The sequence below is a fragment of the Spodoptera frugiperda genome, chromosome 31 (assembly GCF_023101765.2).
Source record: "Spodoptera frugiperda isolate SF20-4 chromosome 31, AGI-APGP_CSIRO_Sfru_2.0, whole genome shotgun sequence".
NCBI lineage: Eukaryota > Metazoa > Arthropoda > Insecta > Lepidoptera > Noctuidae > Spodoptera > Spodoptera frugiperda.
In genome coordinates, this window is record NC_064242.1 from 3,682,651 (window position 1) to 3,705,404 (window position 22,754).

At 35.0% G+C, this 22,754-nt stretch overlaps 1 protein-coding gene across 1 annotated transcript in view; it reads right to left on the reverse strand.

Annotated features, from left to right (window-relative positions):
* Positions 1-18,107, reverse strand: part of LOC118276016 (Kv channel-interacting protein 4) — a 128,888-nt gene extending 110,781 nt beyond the window's left edge. The window contains exons 1-3 of the mRNA XM_050707175.1: positions 18,029-18,107; positions 17,554-17,668; positions 17,196-17,377 (exon numbers count right to left, since the gene is read on the reverse strand). Coding sequence (XP_050563132.1) covers positions 17,196-17,377; positions 17,554-17,668; positions 18,029-18,107 — 376 coding nt within the window. The remainder of the gene's footprint in view (positions 1-17,195; positions 17,378-17,553; positions 17,669-18,028) is intronic.
* Between the last annotated feature and the right edge of the window lie 4,647 nt (positions 18,108-22,754).

The window sequence follows — 22,754 nt, forward strand, 5'->3', positions numbered from 1 at the left end:
CAACGCTATCATGATATGTAAATACTGGATTCGCGTTATTATGATTCGAATACTCTTGGAGAAAAGGTGCCGTATTTTTATTAAGTACTTTTTATGGGTTATAAAGCGCTTTTAAAAGATAAATAAAGTTCATAATGTAATTAACGCATTCACAGCAGTTCACACTGTAGTGATAATTACGTTCATTAATATTGATGAGAGTACATCGATATTCACTGATATGATAACGGTATTATACAGTGCGGTAACTAGGTACTACCTACCGAAGCTACCTATAGAACTATCTACGAGTATTCATTAGAGCGAATCATAAATAACTTACTATTAATAAATGCGAAATGAATAAATGAATTACTAATAGCTTCAATTGCTTTCAAATCAATTTTAGATGACGGTACAAAATACACAATTTAGTACTATATAAGATACAAAATAAGGTTTATAAATGTAAAACATCCACTTAAACTTCCAGACACCAATTTCATCGGAACATTTAACTTGCTCGCTTTATACAGCCCACTTCTAAAACAACAATAGTAAAATCCGACGATACAGCGTGGTAAACACTAAACATGTCGTTAGATATACGGAATTACTATAGTACACCGAATAATAGAATTTGGGAGCACTCACTGGCGATTTGTTTGAGCGCCGTCACAGCCGATTTGATAGTGTTCAATGTACGACGCCTTAGATTTTTCTTCGCCGAAAAGTTCTCCATATCAATATTCACAGACATTTTGATTTCAACTCTATTTTGCTGCCGTTAAGAGCTATTTTACATTGTTTTGGCACAACACTGCGCACTGAACACCTTTTGTTTCGGGAGCCCGGAATATACTGCGCGTAAATGCATATCAGTAACAGTCAGTTCACGCGCGAATTCTAAAGACTTTATAACGAACAGCGCAATGCGTGGAGTCGAAATACTTACGACTGTGTAATAATTTGGTGCTATAACTGCGATTACTAATGTATGCCAAAGTCGTGTCGTTTTGTGTTTATTGTCGTTGTATTTCGGAAGTTTAATGTTTGAATGACGTCTTTTTAGCTGTACAAAAACCTCTTGGTAGATTGTTGATATAAATAGTACCACGTGCGATTTTAATTGTATAGTTTGTAAAGTTGTAAAAGTCTCTGGAATATTAATATGTATTATTAGTTTCTTAACACATTTAACGCCGTGGTGGTCACCGGTGACCGAAGTTAGCGTAGGATTTGCCTTCAACAGTATTCTATTGGTAGTTAAAAACTTAACTCAAACAACAAAAATAAATAAATATTTTTGCAATTATTTTTTTTAAATCGACTCGATCTCTTCAATATCGATAGTTTAAAAAAATATAAAACCACGCAAACTCACTCCAGACCTTCACAATTCATAATAATATTAGCACCTGATAAATAAGATCCATCTTCAGGAGATGAGTGTAACGCTCAACGTATACAATCGACGTATGGTAAACAACTTCTATTCTCGTGCCAGACAGCCGGGGGAGATCAGGTTCATTAACAAACGAGGACTTTACGAGACCTCGAATTGACGTGAACAATCAAATGAGATTTTATGATGGAACACATTACAATTCCGTTGTTTTGATAACGTTTCGCTTGTCTCTCGTTTGTGTTGAACGTGATCTCGTTAAATGTGTAACGTTGTACAATCGTTTGTGTTTTTTTTTTCTGTCCCGAATTGTTTTGGCTGTTTTTTTAGAGTAGGTAGTACTCGTATGATGGTTTGACAATGAACGTTTTAGGTAGAAAGAGATTCCTTTTTTAGAATAACTATCGTGAGACATACTAAATTAACTAAAAATCACGGTTTAATCACGTACATTAAAGTAAGCTCTACTAGTAGGCTGCGTGACGTCGCCGCGTCTGTGCACGCTGCTCATGATGAAGAGTCCATCTGTGACTCGAAACTAGTAGAGCTTTTCTCCATTAATTTACGTGAGTAAGCCGTGATTTTTAGTTAAGAAAGAGATTCAGGTTCAAATGTTTTCTAAAGATTATGAAATGTACAAGATGTTTCCTGTAATACCTAACCTACATATGAAATACATGAAGCAAATAATGAACTCTATAAATATGATGACCATGGAATGCCAATTGACGTTGTTTTAGATACAGTCTAGATTACAGTTGAAATGAAAAATTGCTTGCTTTGAGAAGTACCAGATGTAATTTATGCGATTCATAAATTAAATGCAGACAATGATGATGTGGAAAGCTCGAGAGTAAATATTTATAGTAATTTAAAGAAAATGCATGGTAGATGGTGAATCAATGTGATTTGAACAGATAAAATTGTATAAAAATTCTATTCCAAAAGACGTTTTAATGCTAGACAAGATTAACATGAACCAGAAGAATTCGACAGTTAATTGTATGATGCTAATTTATTACACGCAAAACAGATGCTTACTACTCTTATTTTAGACGCTATAGTACAGCAACATGAATCCCTTGCTGTTTTTGTCTATTTTTAAATTTCTTGCTTCCATTTCATTTATCAAATTTAATTTGTCTGACGTTTCGTTATTTTTCTTTCAAGTTTTTCGTATGTTCTTCAGTGTCGTTATTGTCTATTTTTCATCCAATTTGTGAAGTACGTGTTTTATGTTGGAATTGGATTTTCAAAATATTCGATCGTAGAAATTCTTGTGAATCTTTTCGAGACAATAATTTCATTTAAGTTACTTGTTGTGCTCTAATGACTTCTTTTTAGACTCTTTGATTAAGTTATTTATTGAGATTTAACGACTCAATCATTTACTATTGTCTATTTGTGATATATATGGTGTGTTTGATGGTTAGTTTACTATTACTGAAGCAGCCACAGCCTTAAATTAGTACATTGCCGTCTCCAAACCCTTCGCCGTCACCTATCGATGAACCAATAACTCCTTAAAATACGATGTCAATAAACTAAATATAAACATGTCTCGCTATAAAACAAACAGCATTGTTTAAACATATACCTTGGGCAGAAATCTGCATGAATAATGACTATTTTGTGTCACAACGAGCTAATATGAAATTTGTGCGAAATGCATGTTATTTAGAGGTAAACGATTCAGTCATTTGGGAAATGTACCTTATTTGCATAAAGTTTAGGTTGTATTTTGAATTTTGACTGGGAAATATGATTGATGGGGCGTATTGTACGAGGTAGCTGTGGACTGAAGTATAAATTAAACTGTATGTTAATGGGCCATAAATCTATTTGCGTATTAATTTTTAGACTTGTTCAGTCGCTGAAGTGAAACATTGAAATATCGGTAGTTTGGTATTGTATAATTTTAAACGATTTCTGTGGTATTGTTAGTTTTATTGTTGTTTCTGTATAAAATGATTAAATGCTTTTGACACTTGCTTGTATGGTATCAATGAACTGTAGGTTGCTGCAATGGGTTTTGTTGAATTCCATTATTAAAGATGATGAAGTCATCAACTATGCAGTCTAAACAAACAGCTGGTTGTGTAACGTGTTGCGGATTTGATTTATGCACGGATCAATTTTTTGTATGATTTGCAAATTATTATTTCTAGTCTGAAATTGTTTGTAAACGTGTCTACGATACAGTGACGTAATGACTTTTCGTTTAGATGATAACATGTTAATCAAAACTAAGCTCTAATACGTACCAGTTAAATTCATTTTTCAATAATATTGAATTGAGTACAATTTGCATTATTTTTTGCAACATCGAGATATTTTAAAACGTATTTTCCATTCTACACAATATCGGATCGAACAATGCTGCATCAGTGGAAAGTAGATTACAAACGTGGAAATAATGAATGGCTTTAACAGCTTTGCATTTTCAATTGATGATTTTAAATGTAACGTTAATATTTTAGTTTCATTTTGTTGTGATAAATTCACTAATAACAGTTTTCTGTTTTAAACGATAAAAGGTATTTATTAGTTACCAGTGATAAATCCGCAGGATAAATCTATATTATAATTTATCACTTATATACATAATATGTATATACATAAAGCTGAACAATTTGTTTGTTTGTTTGAACGCGCTAATCTCTGTAGCTAATGGTCTGATTTGAATTATTATTTTTGTGTTACATACATATACAGCCTATAGGCATATAGGACATCACACTACGATAAATAGGAGCTGAGCAGCGTATGAATATGATTATAAAGCAATAAATCTATACATTTGTTTTTCAGAAAATGTATGTTATGATACGCTTAACCTAGCTTCTGTTACTGAATACATTAGCAGATAACGTAAGAGCTGATAAGCTCTTGATTTTGGAAATCTGGTTATTAATGCTGATATCGCAAATTATGCTGATTAACAATAAAGGCAGGATTAATAACGTCTAATGTTTATTATTTTGTAACCTATTTATTTGTAAAGGTGTGGAACTACATACATGCATACATACATAACCTAACGCCTGTCTCCCATGGGGGTAGGCAGAGACAATGGAACGCCAATTGCTACTAATCTCTTTCGCTTCATCAACATACATCAGTATTTTCATACATGCTCATCGGTTAAGGTTGTATGTAACTCTTGATATTTTTTCCGTATTGTAAAGGCTGTATGACTAAGTTTGTAAGAAGGAGTTTAATCCAAAGGCAAGCCATTTTAAACCCAATGAGAATACCTACTCATTCACAAATTAACAGTCGAACCTTTTACCCCAAACTATCCATCTATAACTGTAATAATAATTTCTATAGATTCACACATCGACCATGATACTAAGGATTATAGAACGTTCCACGTCATTGTCATAGGGGATTTCTATTTATGACGTCATTCGGCTAATGAGTACGTAATAGCAGCTTACCGTTGTCAAATACTCCGCACAGGGTTTTACCCGGCCCGGGTAACGGGTGATTTCAACCGCATATTCAATAGCAATTCAATGTAGTCATTTGGATTTGGGGCTTAATGCTTTGTCTATTTTAGGCGAAGTATTAGAGAATTTCGGTATTGTCCTAAACATTTCGGATATGTTCATAAAGCCGATAATAATTTATTCCGTCCTAAACGTGAATTGACTTTGCCGGTTATTTGGGGAGGTAGGTAAATTATGATTTGTATAGGACTTAATTGCTTGGAGATGTCTTGCTTGGGTATTAAGCAATTATGGATTTGAAATATTTATTCTTTATAATCGGTTTCTCATATCTGATGATCATTAACTGCGGATTGCCTAGCGGGTTACCGGGGCTCCGGCTTGAAAATCAGGAGTAGGAACGGGGTGGTTTTTAGTCAGCAAGGGTCTGATACTCCACTCTTCTCCCTCTCATCAAGTCATTGGATGAATTATCCCTTAAAAAAAGTCAATCTGAGGATCGTGGTCAGCTTCGGAAATACATTTGGAGTGGATGATCGGCTTGTATTGCCTCCGATCGTGCGTCTCTCACGACTCTCGCGTAGAAATTCGAGGACGATGAGTCTTTCACTAGAAATATAGTACGTATTACTATTACAGCCGTATTTAGAGTCGTTTAATGGTTACTTTACCCAGACCTTACCAATTGTTTCATCATTAAATGTCTCTGAGTGCGGCAGTTAGATTTTAAAATCAAATAAATAAAAATAAGATAAAATTACTGCAGTATTCTATTTACTACCGTAACTCGGTTGAATCTCCCTCTTCCTGTCTCGTGTGCAGTTCTCAAACTGTCCGGTTACTACGTGGCCTGAGTGAAGCACTTACCGTTGATACAGCTTTTAGCTTGACTCGCTTCGTAAAAGGAGCTCGTATGTACAATCAATTGAAATATCATCCTGTTCTAGACAAATTGGGTTAAAGATTTGGGACGTAAGAAAGGATTAATTGTTTATATTTTTTGTGAATTTAGGGGTTTTTATTAGTGTTCGTTACTTTTGTATAGTTTTAGTCATGGTAGTGCAGAGACAACTTTGTAAAAAACGTCTTTAAAACCGTTTTTTTTGTTAACATCTAAAATCTTATTAATATACCATCTTTGCGGCGGTACATCTCTATAGCATAGCTACATAACACATCTTTGATGGAAAAGCACCCTAAATTTGAAGCTTATCTCTTCTATAAAGTTAGTAAAACAGTGTCTACATATTAAAGCTCTATTTCATTCAGCTTTCCTTGACCTCACAAATTTCCCTAACCTCTGAACAATTTATTCCCTATACAAATATTCGCATTAATAACATTCCTACAAAGGTATTGCGAAAGTAATGATTAAGATGACGTCGATGTTTCGATTTCCTATGATATCGAAAGACGGGAAATTGGGAGGGCTCGATTTGTGCCAGGAAACATTATGATTATAACCATTAATAGTTCGACAAAATTACTTCCATGTACAAATAACTGGTATTGTGTAGAGAAAGTTTGATATTATGGATATTGGATGTGTTAGGTGCGAATTCGGGATAATGAGTTGGACGGTCAAATGGAAGAGACGTTTGACCCTCCGCAGAGGTATAAAGGAGTTGAGTAGTTTTGGAAGTAAACACATTGTAATATGTGGCCTCAAAATGGAAGAAGAAGAGATTTCGTGACGGTTTCCTCCAAAAGTTTTCATTCTCTTCTTGGCAGCAAAAGAGCTAAGGGGATGATGGAGTTGCACTAACACTTAATGAAGTAGAAGTATAGACATGTTCAGCAGATACCAAAGACCAGTTTATTAGTTTACTTCAATAACTGAAAGTGTATAACAATATAGATTTCTATAAAGAACTTTGTAAAAAAGGCACTGAAAATATTTACAATGTATTTTTGATACATTAAACAACAATTAATCATAAAAATTACAGTAATTCAAGAGAAATGCCCGACGCAGACATGTTTCGTTGCCATAAATTTCTTGTAATTCCACAAGGCGAAGTAAAAATGATTTAACACCATCATTACGCTTTGTTAATTTAGAATTATTGTGGCATTAATTAACACCTTTAGTACTCCGTCATTTACTTATGAAAGTGTTAAGGAAATTATAGTTGTTGTGTTTTGAATTATTGGAGATGTTATTTAGAATTACTATTGTCAAGGTATTTGGTTCTTGTCAAGGTTCACATTATTTTGGTACACAGAATTGGTGGTATTACAAATAATTTAATTAATGGTAAATTAGTGAAAGTGAGTATTTTTTTTAAATACGCTTTCCTACACTAGGATTTCTCCTGTGTTGTTTTATCGTTTACAAGCATACATATGATACCCAGACCCGACAACAATAAAAAGTTGCTCCGTGCGGGAATTGAACCAGCTATGCGTCACATGGCAGCCTATTGTCCAGCCAACCCACCAACCGGACGCACAATGTTATTAAAAATTACAACTAAGCAAACGGGCTTTAACAACCAATAAGAACCAAACTCATTTCCAAAGAATTGGATGATGCATTTGAGCATGTGAAGGGTAGCTCTACTATTGTTGAGCAATTGGAAATGGAGCCAATTTCCTTTGTAGCATTATGTCCCTAGTGACTGACCAATTGCTCTGAGTAAAGGGCAGACTAGAAGCTGTACATTGTACAGACCCTAGTTAGGTATAGCTTTTAATTTATTTTTTGTTAAAATAGTAAAAATAAAAGTTTCCAAGTAATACTGAGAAGAAGTCATAATTTCTTCTACGTAAAGTGTTCTAAGGACATCCATGAATGTCTATTTGACATATTAAAAAAAGTTGCAAATTGTTTATCAAGATTTATAAATAACAACATTCTCCAAATAACATCACCACTTATTCAATCAAAACTTAAACGTTTTATGATAACCTCGGCTCTATTTAGTCACTTTCCATATTAGCCCTTATTACTTAGGTAACTGCTCAATTTCCGACCCTAATTCATGTCATCACGTGCGTAAGCTTATAGTTCAGACACGCAGCAGTTTACAGTACCTGACAATAAATATTGCACATCCAGTTTTAGAAAATGTTATGTGATAATTATGCAGTATCATCATCACCTATAAGTGCTTATAAGTGCCCCCTGCCTAGCAAAGGCCTTTTCTCAAACCTACTGTTTGAGCATTAATTACCAGGCCTGCTTAGGGCTGGTTTGTAATTTCAAAATTATCATTTGAAATTTTAAGGGCAATTTTCCTCACGAAGTTTTCTTTCATGGTCTGCCAGTGGTGTCTAAATATATCTTAGTAAGTATTAATAATTCTGAAAAAGTTGTATTGGTACAATAATTATATTATGTATAAAAATTTTTTCAATATCCAAATGTTCCAAGCTTTTCTTTTACTAGTTTTAGCGGCTTATAATGGCCAATTAAGAATTTTCAAAAGCCGATGTGCAATATTTATCGCCGGGCACTGTACTTCAAGGAGTACATGTAATTCGCGTCGAGCCCCTGAGACTTCAAACGACTCAATTTGTGTGACATGAAAAATGAGATATAGGTCGGATAATTCGTATATATTCGGTATTTCGAATACGTACCCTAATAAATTATGTACTTTCGCTAAAATAGGCACGGGTCCCGTTTCAGTGGGAGGGTTAAGGCCAGTATTTTTGGGTCGTTTTTAAAAATATTTATAGATATGTATTCTTTAATGTGTAAATGGAAATTGTTAATATTAAAACTTGGATATACATTTTTGTCATAAATGTGATTAAGTGATATTAGTTTAAGTCGTTGATTATCGGGTATAAGGTATAATAAGCGTGGGAGAGCCATGCTTCGGCCCGAATGGGCCGACTCAACCGCAGTGATACCACGGCCTCAAAGAAAACCGACGTGAAACAACGCTTACGTTGTGTTATGTGACGTGAGTTACCGCAGACTCAATTACCCCCCTCCTCAATCTTCCTAATCCCCGGTTTCCCAACAACCGTTAAATTCCTAATCCCCATAAGGCCGGCAACGCACTTGTAACGCCTCTAGAGATTCCGGTGTCCAACATCAAAAAAAAGAAGATGGTTCTATTTCTTAGTGTTAGCAAGAGCTCAAGAAATGTGTTCTAAACATAATATTTACAATACAAGCAATTCCAAATATGTAAACTACGTATATTATACATCTACAATAATTCTACTCATACATATTTTACATTGAACTGAAGATCGATAGTTTACAGACCTTGTGCTAGATTTTATCAGGATTCTCGTGTACATACATTAGTATAATCCTATAGACCACACAGAATGACCTAGAGAACTAAGTCTGGACGTTGAGCTTGATAACCTACGTCGACGAACATATACGGTACCTACGTAGTCAGATAGTAATGTATTATGATGTGTTGTGTGTGTGTGTGGTTAATAACTTCGATTTCGTGTTGCAGTTATTATAAAAATATTAATTATTTTTATCTCTAATATCAATTGATATTTCACTCAGGCGATTTTGCAAACTAATGTTCTTCATTTTGTAACTATCGAATTATGTGTCAATCAAAGAAATAGACATTGTGAACACTGAATAAAACAAAGGGAATCCATTACTTGTCTTCCATCGAAAATTCCAGAAACACCGCAAAGAGGATTTAGTACTACAATCTAAAGTTGTATAGAGTTGAACCGAAATTGTTGATCAACTCGTTGCTAGAATATAACATTTTGTAGTTTAACAGCCTCAAGGTTTCATTAAAATCGTATCGGCGTCGTATTCAACTCCTAGTTGTAATGAAGTTTGTTGTTTCTGTTCTGTTTAGTGCTTCAATTCATGTACGTATTTTATTTGTAATTTAATGAAATTGTTCGTTGAAGTATTTTAATACATTTAACAGACCCTTGGTCTCAAGTATTCACTAATTAATGTCTACAACAATCGCCGAAATAAAAGTATTTTTATCTTCTTTAAAACTTCTTCAATAAACTAGATACAAACGACGTAAAATAAAGTTGTTTACAAAAACAAACAACAGCACAAAATGAGCGATATAAACAGGATATTATTAAAAGGTGGGCGTTAAACAATAAAGGGAAACTTACTTAGAACATTTTTCACGGATCCTCGCGTATATTTCCAGAAGAAATGAAAAAATCGGGCGAACCGCTCGCACAGGGTTAGCGCGACCCTCGGAGCCGGCTCACTGTCGGAGAACCTAACCCTTTTCTTGCCACGTCTACCCTTATTCGTTTTCCCCGACTTTTTATTCTTCGCTAAGCTAGACTTCATAATTTTCACTTCATTTGGAACCACAACACTGACACCGCCGCTCGTTTGTTCCGGATTTTTTCCATAGTTTTCTTTGTCGGCTACATTTTTACGCGTTTGTTTTTGAACGTTCAGCGGTCTCACGCTGACTTCGCTAGTCCTCTTCCACTGTTTCAACTCCGTACTTGTGTTTTATGTTGCGCGACGAATATGTAACTACTATGTGTTTTGTTTACGCGACACACAATGATACTGAGAGTACTTATAGTTACGACGCGGATGATTTGCACGGCTGGTAGCTACGCGACACTTGGCTTAGTTTCAATTCGCCAGCTTGAAACTATTGGAGTATTGACTATCGCGAACATTTAGCGCACATCATTTAGAACATAACCAATTGATTACCTAGTACTTGACGCAGTAAATTCTACGTAAGCTTCGTCTATTTAGAAGGGCTAATAGAAAACTGAAGTTTAAAAGCAAAACTGACTCGTGTTTGGTCACCTGCCAGCTTTTATTAAGAGACAATTTCGATGCGTTCCAATTTTAAGTCGGCGTGATTGTCATGCAACAATTAATTATGTGGCAACGAAAATAGATGTGCATTTGCAATATCAAGTTTATTATAAATACATGGTGTTAATTTTGAAATGCAGTGTAAATTTACATTCGTACTTTCTTCCTTAATAATAATAATATTCTTTATTTTCATTAAAATTTACAATAAAAATTCTTAATTAACGATACAGTTCTCGCGTATTTAAGATATCTGTACTAGGTCTGCAATCCTGTATCACAGACGAGAGGATCTCTAACTTATTATATTAACGAACGACTTATTTATAATTATTTTTGGTTAGCCCTAAGGATCTTAGTTTTATGTACTAGTCGTGGAAAAGCAAAAGGTACTTACTCGTATGAAATAATACAAATAACCTGTCTGATACTTATATCTAGCACACACTGGACTATTTATATTTTTCGACTAGCCTGGCTTTTACTTCTTTTTTCATTCACCTTTTTGTTTCATTTTGAAGAAGAGTGTAAAGAACAGTCTTCATTACTTATTCCACCAGTTCTAGATTCTACTGGCATTGGTTTAGCTGCACCTAGTGAGCTGTTTAGACAAATCAGTTATGCGAATCAGAATACTGAAACGGTTTGACGTGAAGGTAATTGATCTGCTAACGAATTGGTAAATGTTTGTGCATGTGTGGCTTGGTGACGTGATACATGCATGGTTGCATACATATACGTCTCCAACGTCTGCATAGTTTACGTAATTAACGCTTATCCGATATCCAGTACTGTGCAAATATTCGCCAAATATTTGGCAAACTCACAAACAATAGATCCGCGATCGTTTTCAACTCAAAGGGTACCTTTATGTTTACAAACGTTTTGCATTACACACCAATTTGATTGCTTTCCAGTATATTGCTCGCTACCGACTCGACTGTTCATTTGATGACTAATGAAAAATACGAATAAAAAATATTAATGAGTTTCTCGCGATAAAAATTCAATTAAACAAGAGTGCTTTGAAAGGGAATTTCGATAAATTGACAGAATTGATGAAAAAATTTCAACGTCGTTTAATAACTTTCATTTCTTAGAAGATTCGGAGGTTGCGATAAAGGCACTTTTTTCATCGAAATCGTCTGCCAATTGAAAGGGAACGACACGGAATTCGTAAATGAACAATTTGCGTACCTACCGTCGAATACTTTAGCTTTCTTCGTGAAAATTAACTGATTCGTAACGACCCGCCGAGGTTTCTCAGATGTAAGTACGTACCGACCTTAAGGCGAGATGTTCAACCATTTTGAACCATTACGTCGAAATGATTGCTTGGAGCCAGTCTCTTACGTTTTAGAATAGTGCTTTCGGAGATTCAGACTAGATATTATTATTAAATTTAATAAAGGACGAGAACATTAAACAAGAATAACTTTTGATATTCAAAACGGGTCTTTTGTAGTTTTAGAATAAAGTAATTTAGTACGTGTATGAGGGATATTTGTAGTGTGCTGATTCGAGAATTCTGTAAAATGGAGTTCACTGCGGGAAACTGCTTATCTTTTCGCACGGATTGAGAAACTGACACCCATTAGTGCTCACACGCCGTTGATTCTGGTCCAAAAGCAGTTTTAATGATAGTTTGGGTATTCTGTTGTTTCAGTGGTAGTTGTTACTTCCATCCCGTTAGGTACGGTATCGAGTTTTCTGCCCAACTCTTAATATAAAGTATAGCCGGTATTTACCATAGTATGATATGGTTCATGAGTCATCACTATGATTTAAAATTAGAGCAAAAACGTCTTATTTTGCTGACACGTGTCAAGGAATATCTAAGGCAGGAATATCTAACAATTTTGAACTTAACAAACATACAGTACAGATCATTTTCCACCACAATTTCCTAATGAACCACCGAAACAAAAGAGAAGTTGGTAACTAACAAATTTCTTAATTTCCTACTACGTAGAACACTTGCGATGTAAATTACCAGACAATGACAATATTGCTCGCGTATGAAAGCAATTTATCACTGACCGAAGTTTGGGCGAAGTTTTCAAAGGAGGCGGGCACAATAAAGTTGGTAAATTAAGTAAGTACTGTATCTGTTCACAGTTGCAAGGACATCGCGAATGATATTTATCTGTTCTTAGTAGATATTGCTATAAATAGATTTTAAAATATTTGAAGTTGACTACTTAGTTAGTAATTGCCGTACTCAGAGTCATTTGATAGTTACATATGTAAGCCAGTCCTTAGCAATTGTTTTCGGAACAAAATCGTTACTAAAGAATAGATTATGTAATCATGTAAATAAACAAATATAAGTACTGTACTTTACAGTAAGAATGTTCTAATATACTAATTAATAAATGGTTGACGTATATTTTCGTTCACAAGTTTATATTTCGTTAGTTAGTTCTACTCGTACCAAGAAAAATAAAACGTAGCGAATGATACGAATATTCATTTTGTTTACTTTAACATACTCGTAAATATGTGTTTCTAACTAGATTGTAAAGCAAATAGAAAATAGAAGCGACTTTTGAAAATTGCTAAGAAAATATTATTTCTCTTTCGTTTCATATTATTTACGAAGCTTTATATAGAATGGTGTATCGTTCTTGTTTGAACTAAATGTTTGTACTGCAGTGTTTATTTATACTTTACATTTTAAAATACACATATTACAAAATATAATATGTCTAGCTTCTGTATTTATCAAATAACACATAAAACTATGAAGGAAACTCCCGGAGCTGTAGACTACCTAGTGAGTTACATCTTGGGCACCGGCTCGAAGAGTAGGAGTAGGAACGGGGTGACTGTTCCTACTCCTACTCATCTTCTTCTTCTTTAGTTAGTAAGAGTCCCTTTCACTGATGTGTGATTATTCCCCCATAAAAATGGCTGAAAATCATCAAACGACTACTCCGGCCCTGGGTGGTGAAAGGCAGTGTCAGATTTTCACTGCTTAAAAACTATGCTGTTCTGACTCCTGCTCTGTGTTGGGTCCTTGGTACCTAAAGCCTAACAACGGCGGTACATTATACCACCACTTCACGCCACGCCTGAATTCTGTTAGAGTCACTCTCTATCTGACGGATCATTTACAAACGTTCATTCTCCACAAATAACAGCTAAACGAATGCATAAAATTGATAAGTGAGTCTGCGGTCACAAATACATGTCTAGCTATTGACATTATTATTGGCCTACCACTGCTATATGATACATGGAATGCAATACTTCACATATTGCACTTCGTTGCCGTAATACCATTGACATTTGTCATCGGAATTCGAAAAATGATAAATTGCAACAGACTTTATTGAACTGTTCTATTTGATATCAAAAATGATGACTATTTTCCAGGGCGGGCTGAAGTTGATATGTTATAGTATATGCTATTTAGCTAAGCCATGTGAGGTAAAAACAAGATCTTCTTATTTTGGAGTGACTAATTTATGCTCGGAGTGGAAATCGATCATGACATATAATTCACATTAAAACTATTTTTAAACCTACATATAACACCACAAATGTGCAAAGAAATACATAGCATTTGACCGTAAACATTACCATTGTGCAAGTCCAACCGACAATAAACAGGACTACGTGCATCGCAAAAGCAAATACATAATTATTTAAGTCACTACCAATGGCGCCACCGAACCCCTCTATTGATAAACTTACCACCCTTATGCAGTATATTATTATTAATATAACAGCCAATAACATTGAAAGTTATGAGCAAGAAGGCCGGCAGACTTTACTATTTCACCAACAGTTTTTACGGTTATGAGGGGCTAATGTTCAATGATGAAAGGGCTTTACGTTTACCGAATATAGAGATATTTTAATACCTCATATTACTTCGATATTCGGTAAGCTCGCTTTATGAGCGACTTAGTGTGTAGGCATAATCGTTCTGGATTTATATTCTGTGGAGTCTTTGAATGTTCGTTTATGGTCAAAAGAAGCTCAGTAGTAAAATTTGAAAAGAGAAAATAATTTAATAATCGAATGCTGGTTGTCGAGAAATCAATAACAATTTCTATCAATTTATGAAATGTTCGGAATTCTTGTCTTAACAAGGGTGTTCTTTTTTAAGCCATAAGTGCTTCAAATTATATTTTTCAACAAATAACGTAGTCTATATGATGAAAAGCATACCTAAGTATTCATAATTAATTGGTTTATACAAATAGCTTTCTGAATATTATGAGAGCTTGAGCTCCATAAACGTCTGTATCAGTTACCTAAAATATTAAAGCCACATATACTTAAAGCCACTAAACGACTTTCCTTTACTAAGACGAAGTACTCTGTATATTATTTCACGAAGGTGCTGCAATAACGCGTTATAGCCACGTAGGCCAATAACAGTTATCGGTCTAAATGGCTAACGTTCGATATGTGTACTTTACTCAACTACTTTATACATACGATATGTTACATTTGGGATCGGTATTATTTTCACAGTGGATTTTAGAAGGCACGTTTAGTACCTATAGATAATTTGTTTGAAATAACTTTAACCATAGTTATGACATCAAAATGTAGTATATAGTATACACACAAACAACGTCACGCCTTTTATTCCCGAATGTATAGGCAGAGGTGCACATTACGCCACGTAATGCCACTATACACTGTACACCCACTTTTCACCATTTGTGTTATAAGTCCCATGTAATAAGGGGTGAGCCTATTGCCATAAACTGGTCAACCTGTATAGTTTTAGAAAAACAATATATCATTCTAGAACACTCTGTACTTTAAACAGAGTTGTACCTTAAAAATAATTTAAATTGATCTCACAAAATGAATATAAACACTCGACGCTCATCGTTCAAAATAAAACCACGACACTAGGTACATACACTTTTCCTAACCAGGAAAAATGTTTTGATACTTTACGTAAGAAAATTTTCTATAGGTATGTATTTTACCCGAGTTTATTTCTTAGAAAAAACATATCTACAAGCTTATTGTACTGTGCAATAAAGAGCAGGTTCCGATAACAAGGGACCCAATCGTAAGTAACTGTTTTGATATCTTTATTTTTATCACTCGAATAAACTTTGTGTTCGTATAATAAGTTTGTTTTGGGATACGCGAAGTAAAGTTTGTGCTTTGCATCGATAGTAAATTGTCCAAATAAAATCGTAGTTCTTACATCTAACGTTGGTTTATGTTTATAAAAGTGAATACGAATTTAATTTTAAAGTGAGATAGCGTACAAATTAGCTTGTTACAGTTCCAAGTAAGAGTTATTGATATCCAATCTAACTAATACAACAGAAATTTTCGAAAAACCGAAAAAAGTCCAGCAGTACTTCGCCTGACCCGGGAATCGAACACGAGACCCCCTTGCCCGGTAGTCGCACTTACAACCACTCGGCCAACGAGGCAGTCATTTATTCTATTCATTTATGTTGGATAATCATCATACACACAACAAAAGATACAAAATATGAGCCTCAAGATATGAAGTTTTCATGTTTCTAGTTTATTTCTCACTTGAGAAGTGCTATCTACCTTTTCGGGACATTTAACACGTTGGATTATGTACGCATAATAAATTCCCTTCTCAGCTTCCAACCTTATAATAAATATCATTTTGAGGTATACCGTCTCGTATTTACGAATGGAATTTACAAAATTATAAAACCGTACCAGGATTAAAGCCGTCTCTTGGTAAGAAGGAATAAGATTTTATATTGGAGCCGCTTTTTATTCCCGACAACTTTTGATAGTCAATTAACAAAAAGAAAAAGTGAGTAGATTTATAATATTCAAAAACGAACCTTCTGCAATAAGCAATTAAGATTGTAATCGTACTCTTAGACCCGATATTAGGCTCGAAACATTCACATGATGTAGTCGAGGTAATTTCTCAATTTTTTACCCAAAATCTTTTACTACAAAAGTCTGGATGTAAAGTATCACGTAAAAACTTTATCGCAAGTTAAGGCTCATCAAAAACTTATGGCTACTTATTCTCAAGCATACTGTGAAAGCGGCAAGAAAATGTTGGCAATATCAAAGGAGCCGACGATTCTTACGCAAATGTACGTCGCGACCTTACGAATATTCGTCCAAGTGTAAAGTTGAAAATTCATTTCCAGAAATTTCTACTAAATGCTCAGCTTTGTCCGTATATTAGGGGACGCCCGAACAACTTTTGTTCGTAGGCAGTTTAGTACCTACGCGCTTCGCCCGAGTTTTATAAACAGGCGAGCTAACTTACTTACGAGGTTCTATACGCGTCGCTGCTTCCCTCGGATACTTGCTCAGCTCGAGGTTTAGTAAGGAACAAAGTTGCCGAGTTATATCAAGATTAAATCTTCATATAATGCAGAAATTGCATAATATAGGTAAGCGTATGCACTATATTCTGTGTGCTTGGATAATTATATAGAAAAGTTTCTCTCATAGCTTAACTTAAGTCTAACTTACGTGAAGCCAATTTCCAGCTACTGGCTTCATGTAAGTTCGTAATATATTTTGACGTAAATAGTGTAAAGTCTTAAACAAATAATGATTAAGGAGATGATGTAGTTAGAAGTTAGTTTGAAAACCATACCTAATGCAAACTTGACGCCAGTCCACGCGGTGCGGACATAGTGGAAGAGTCGGCGATATAGCGGGCGGTGGCGGCGACGGCGAACAGGCGCCTCCGCGTCGGGCGCGGGCGAGGGCGCGGGATCGTCCGCCCCGCCCGCACCGCGGCCCTCCACCGACGACGCCGTGGCGTTCCACACCCAGCTTTACACAAAACGCTCTCGCTGCGCTAATGAAACCGCACCCTTTCGCACACAATCCGGACACTCACATGCATTTCACTTTTCACTGTACACTGTCGTATTAGTATTTCACTCGGTTACTGGTATTTCAGGCTCGATGAAATTCAGTTAAGCACAACATAGGGATAATAGAAGCACTAATGTTTCAGCCGCAGCTCTGATGGAGGTCTTTGGAGTGGATGTTTAGACCGCCTTAATAATTCAGAGGGCATCCGTAAGGAGCGGTCGAATGTTAAGCGTCTACTAAACTGGTCTGGAACATTTACGTTTGTCTCAATCTCCGAAGTTGGACAAATTAGTTAGGAATTTCATCGACTATTAAACACAAATCACAGCGAAGCCGAATTAAAAGTAATTAGTGAAGCAGTTTTAACTTTGTAGTAACTTTTTGTTAAGTTTTCCAATAAAGTAAGCGTTAGAGGAGATGCCGGGGATCTGTGAACAAAGAAAGGACGATTGTTAGTCTTGTTAGTAGCCGGTGACGTGCTAAATTAGTCCTTGTTAGGAGGAGCGCTCGGTCGGTCCGTCGGTTTGTATTCTATTATTACCAGTGACGTCAGCCGTCAATAAGGAAATCGAAAGAAAATCGCAAATCTCGACCTTTTCTATTTACATTTATCGCGGCTGTTTTTCTTTGTATCGCTGGCTATTGTATCGTTTGTATGGTTCTTTTTGTGTTCTCCATAATCCATTATTTCGTTTGAAATGCTTTTATAACTCTCATCGCGGAGAAAGTTAAATGGGATCAGGTTTTTGCTGATTGTCTTGTTCGATACTGGTTTATAACATAATAAAGAAAAGGGTAGGTACGGCCGATGGTCCGTTTATTGTTTTTGCAATGACGAAGGAGTTTTATATCTTTCCCGTTAGTGGCAATTGAGTTTATTGACGTTATCGCGATGTTTGATAGTTGAGCCTCGATAGCACCCTTTTGATGCGTAGAACTTTTATGTATATAAGTGATGAATCGTAAGTAAATGTAGGTATATACATAGAAATAATGAAAAATATTATTCTTATATAGGATAAATAATAAAACCGTCAGTTATTGAAATGAATGCAATAAACACATTCTGTTTAACAATATCAAAACCTAAATGGACATTTTGTGACCTGCTTTCCTCAGACTTTAGCAATATTTTTTACATTTTTCTTTTAGCTTTATCAATAATTCAGTTAAAAAGACGTGTTATTCAAACATACCACTTAGTAAATCAATAAAATATAAAATGAAACACTTCCGTGTACATTTGTATGCCCACTTGGGAACATGTCTTTCAAAATTCTCACTTCGAATCCCCTGAGGTTTAAGTTGCGCGTCTGTCAGTCAATGTGCCAGTCACAAAATTTCTGTTTGCATGGGGTATAAGTTATTTCTGATTCTTGTTGTAGAGATCATCCATCTACCAGTTTACACGAATAGAAAATAGTTTGGTAGAAATTTCATATTGTTTTTTTCCTAATACTAAAAATATGTAACGACATAGCAACCCGTGGCCTATACTGTGCAAAATAAATACATTTTCTTTTTTATTAAGTATAGTGGGAAATATTTGAAATTTGTTAAGTCAATAATTTAAAGTTGCTGAGTAATTCTTCACACCAGATGCCTATAATTAACATAATTGGTTCACTAATTAAATAGTGTAACTACGGAAGAGAAACGCTGCTTATTCTGTTAAAAACACAATCTTGTTATATATTTTCATTTTTATCTAAAATTAGATAGGTATTTGACCACGATCTTACCTAATTATCAGTGACAATGCCGTCGAATATGGAGCATTGTCCGGGTAGAAACAGCCAGACATGTTGATTAATAATAACATGTGATTTTGAGTAGCAAAACAAGTTATAACCTTTTTTTGTTTTCGCCTAAAGAAAAAAGAGATCGAAAACCACATCACTCATTCCATATGCCTTTGTATTTACAAATATAATGGTTGATTTACATAACATACGACTCTGAATCCCTTCAGCTGAAAGTCATGCAAAATGTAGAAATACTGTTATTGTGGGGCTGTGTTTATTTTACCCGTGGGAGTGGAAATAAATCGGGGTTTATCGGAACGTGCTGATCAACTGTTGGATGCTTCAAACTAGTATATGACGTTACTATGCTTATTTGTTTATTGTCATAGATGTATCGGTGCAATAATTCTGTGTATCTCCACTACGGGGTGTGATTGTAAGTGCTCGTGTTTTGGGTCAGGCAAAGTGTTACTCAGATTATTTTTGGAAATGCTTACTAATAGAACTGAATCTGTAATGGTTTCTTATTATGGCACACATTCCTTATATCCGCCTTTGCCTACCCCAATGAGGAATAAACGCAGTAGGTGTTAGTGACGTAGTATTCTACGTCACTAAAATAAATTGTGGAATAATAAAACAAGTCTCTCAATTAAAAATGTTAATTAAAATAGGATAAACAGTTATGCAAAACACTATCAGATTGCCTGTCGTAAAATGTAAAGGGTTTATAAATATCATCCACGTTGATGAGTTGTTGCCCAAAATATTTCAATTATAGAATTTTCCTGTAGCGAAAAATAAACTTTTGAACTCAATTTAATATTTAAATAGCCACGTAGTAGCTTTCAACCTAATTTCTCAATTTAGATAATCGATTGCAATGCAGCGGAATTTTTGATGATTGTGGCGAAGCTGGAGCCAGCTTTTACATTATGAAGTTGCTATCATACTAATGACGTAAAATTTGAATGCTTTTCATCTGAACTTTTTATAATTGAGGTGTCATTATATCAGTCACAAGACGTCCACTGTTGAACCTAAGTTTTAGTTCAGTTTGTGACGCCCCCCTACCACCTTTCTACGTCCTCTGCCTACCTTGAGGGTGGACGGGGAGGCCTAATACAAATTAATTCAAAGTAAACGTACAACACTACTACGCAATTTGCTACGGATATCTCGTAGCAAAGTGCTACGGCGTAGACGTTTGAGGTTGAATGGCTACGCCGTAGACAAATACTAATTACTTCTTGACTAAAATGTTTCAACCTTTGTTAAGTAAATAGTAGTTAGTATCAAGCTAACAGAATACAAAAAGGTGAAAAAATAACAACAAAAAAGGAAGATAATAAATATTGTCAAAAAAATGAAATTATTCGCGTGTGTGACTTGATATAAATCACGGCGTGAAGAACTCACTCGACCAGCCGCCTGTCGCAGTTTTATATCTGCAGGGACAATGGGCTCGCTGAGAGCGCCACACAAACTTAAATCTCTGTTCACGTGCTTTCGTAACAGGATAAATAAGACTTTATGTGGTTGGCATAAAGATGTTTTCGTCCGCATAGTAAACACGGTGAGTATATAAATTAGACCATGTGTCACTGTCGTGGCAAGCGGCAAACGAAAGGATGGCTCGTAATAACCTGTGAAATGAACGTTTGATGACCACTTCGGGCTATGCTATAGAACTTTCCAAGTCGCTCGTATAATTGCGTGCTTCGGTAAATCACTTGCAATTAAAGTTGCTTGATTAACGGCAGAAGGGTTGATTGTGAGGAGGTGGAGAAATATTGAAGTGATATGTTATGTCAGTTGGATCTTCAAGACTATTAACTAAGATTGTTGGTTCAATTAATATGTTAGTCCTTTTCTACTCTGTTGGTTTAAATACAGACGAATTGCTTGCAGACTTCTATATAATTCTGCTACTGCTGGAGTTCACAAGTTTATTTTTATTTTTAGCCGTGATCATCCCACTGCAGGGCAAAGGCCTCCCTACCCTCCTTCCACTCCTCTCTGTGCAGAGATTTTTTCTGCGGCTAATCCTTATCGTAGGTGTCAAGTTCGTCCCGCTAACGTCATTGTAATAAGAAACATTATAAAAAAACCTAGTGTTTTGATTTATAATCTTCCCATCAAAATAAATTGTTTCAACAATCAATATCTTGTTTCCGAAAAAAGGGAGATAGACATCAAAATAAGTTAGTTACATTTTTATCATCCTTCAAACAAGAAGACCAACTTTGAAATTCAAAAGTGCTTGTAACGACCTAATTGAAACAAATGCCGTTTGACTTTGATTTTAACGTTGAAGAAGAGAATTAACATTTGTGAGGGCATCATTACTTTACGAGTTTCCTCGTATAAATCTTTGAATGGCATTAAAATCGAGGGAACAATAAACATAAAGTCTCCTTGATGAACAAACAGCATCAGCGTTCAGCGTTCCGATTCAACTTCGCATAATTTTTGTTTCGCTATAAAGTTAAATTTAAGTCCTTCTTGCTTTAACTGTTTGTCAAGATAACTGCTATGTGTTGATTGTAGCGTGTTGTGTTGTGTTGTGTGTTTAATTTCCAACACGTCCTTGCGACTTCACTTAATGGGAGGGTTGTAATTATGACGTAACGTAAAATTACGCGGTAATTTACAATATGGCGTGTATCCTTCCTTGAAAATGTAGGATTTATAGTGTAATTAATATGTTTGTGTGTTTAATGTCTTACTGTGTTTACGATCACACTTAAGTGTATTATTATTTATTGAATAAGTTGGTGTTAAATAAACAAAATTGTAGGATACATAAACACAAATAAAATTTTAGACTTCGTATACATATGTATATTACACGTTACAGGAAATCATTGAAATCAATTAATCAATTTTGCTTTCGACTTTTTGACAACCAAATTGACATTTCAGTTCATTCATTGGTCGAAGCTCATCAATAATCCATCGATGAATTTGTCATTTTTTGTCTGAAGGATTAAAATCAGGGCCTATCGACACGTCAGGGAGTAATTTAAAAATATGTTTGTCAAATTAAAATGTCGTTATTTCCGTGTATTGTCAAACACTATGATGTGTTCCAAGAAATATACAACAATGTGTGTGTGTGTGTGTATGTGTGTTGATATTATCAACAAAGGAGATTGTCCAAATCTGGCTATTTTTGAACAGGCTGCTCAACAAAAATGTAATTTACCAATAATTTTATTTATATTTTAGTAAATGTCTGACGCTAATAACTTTGTATCAATTTGTACTTTAAAAAAATCGATTTTTATTGTTATTTGTTATGATAAGACCAAGTATTTGTAGTAGTTGGCTTTGAATTTGACTTTAGTGCTGCCAATCTGCTGTCAATCTGTTGTGTTTTTCGTCAAAATGACAGATATTATTCGCTTTGTTCTTTTGCATTGTGAGTGTTGAAACTCCAATTTATTGCGTGGGAAAATACAAAGTAGACACATTAGTAGGAAAACATATTTTGTATATATATTATATGAAAATAACACTAAAGGCAGGACAGCCATAAAACATTATTGCTGCAACTGCATGGTGGGTCATAGAACAGTAGGTTG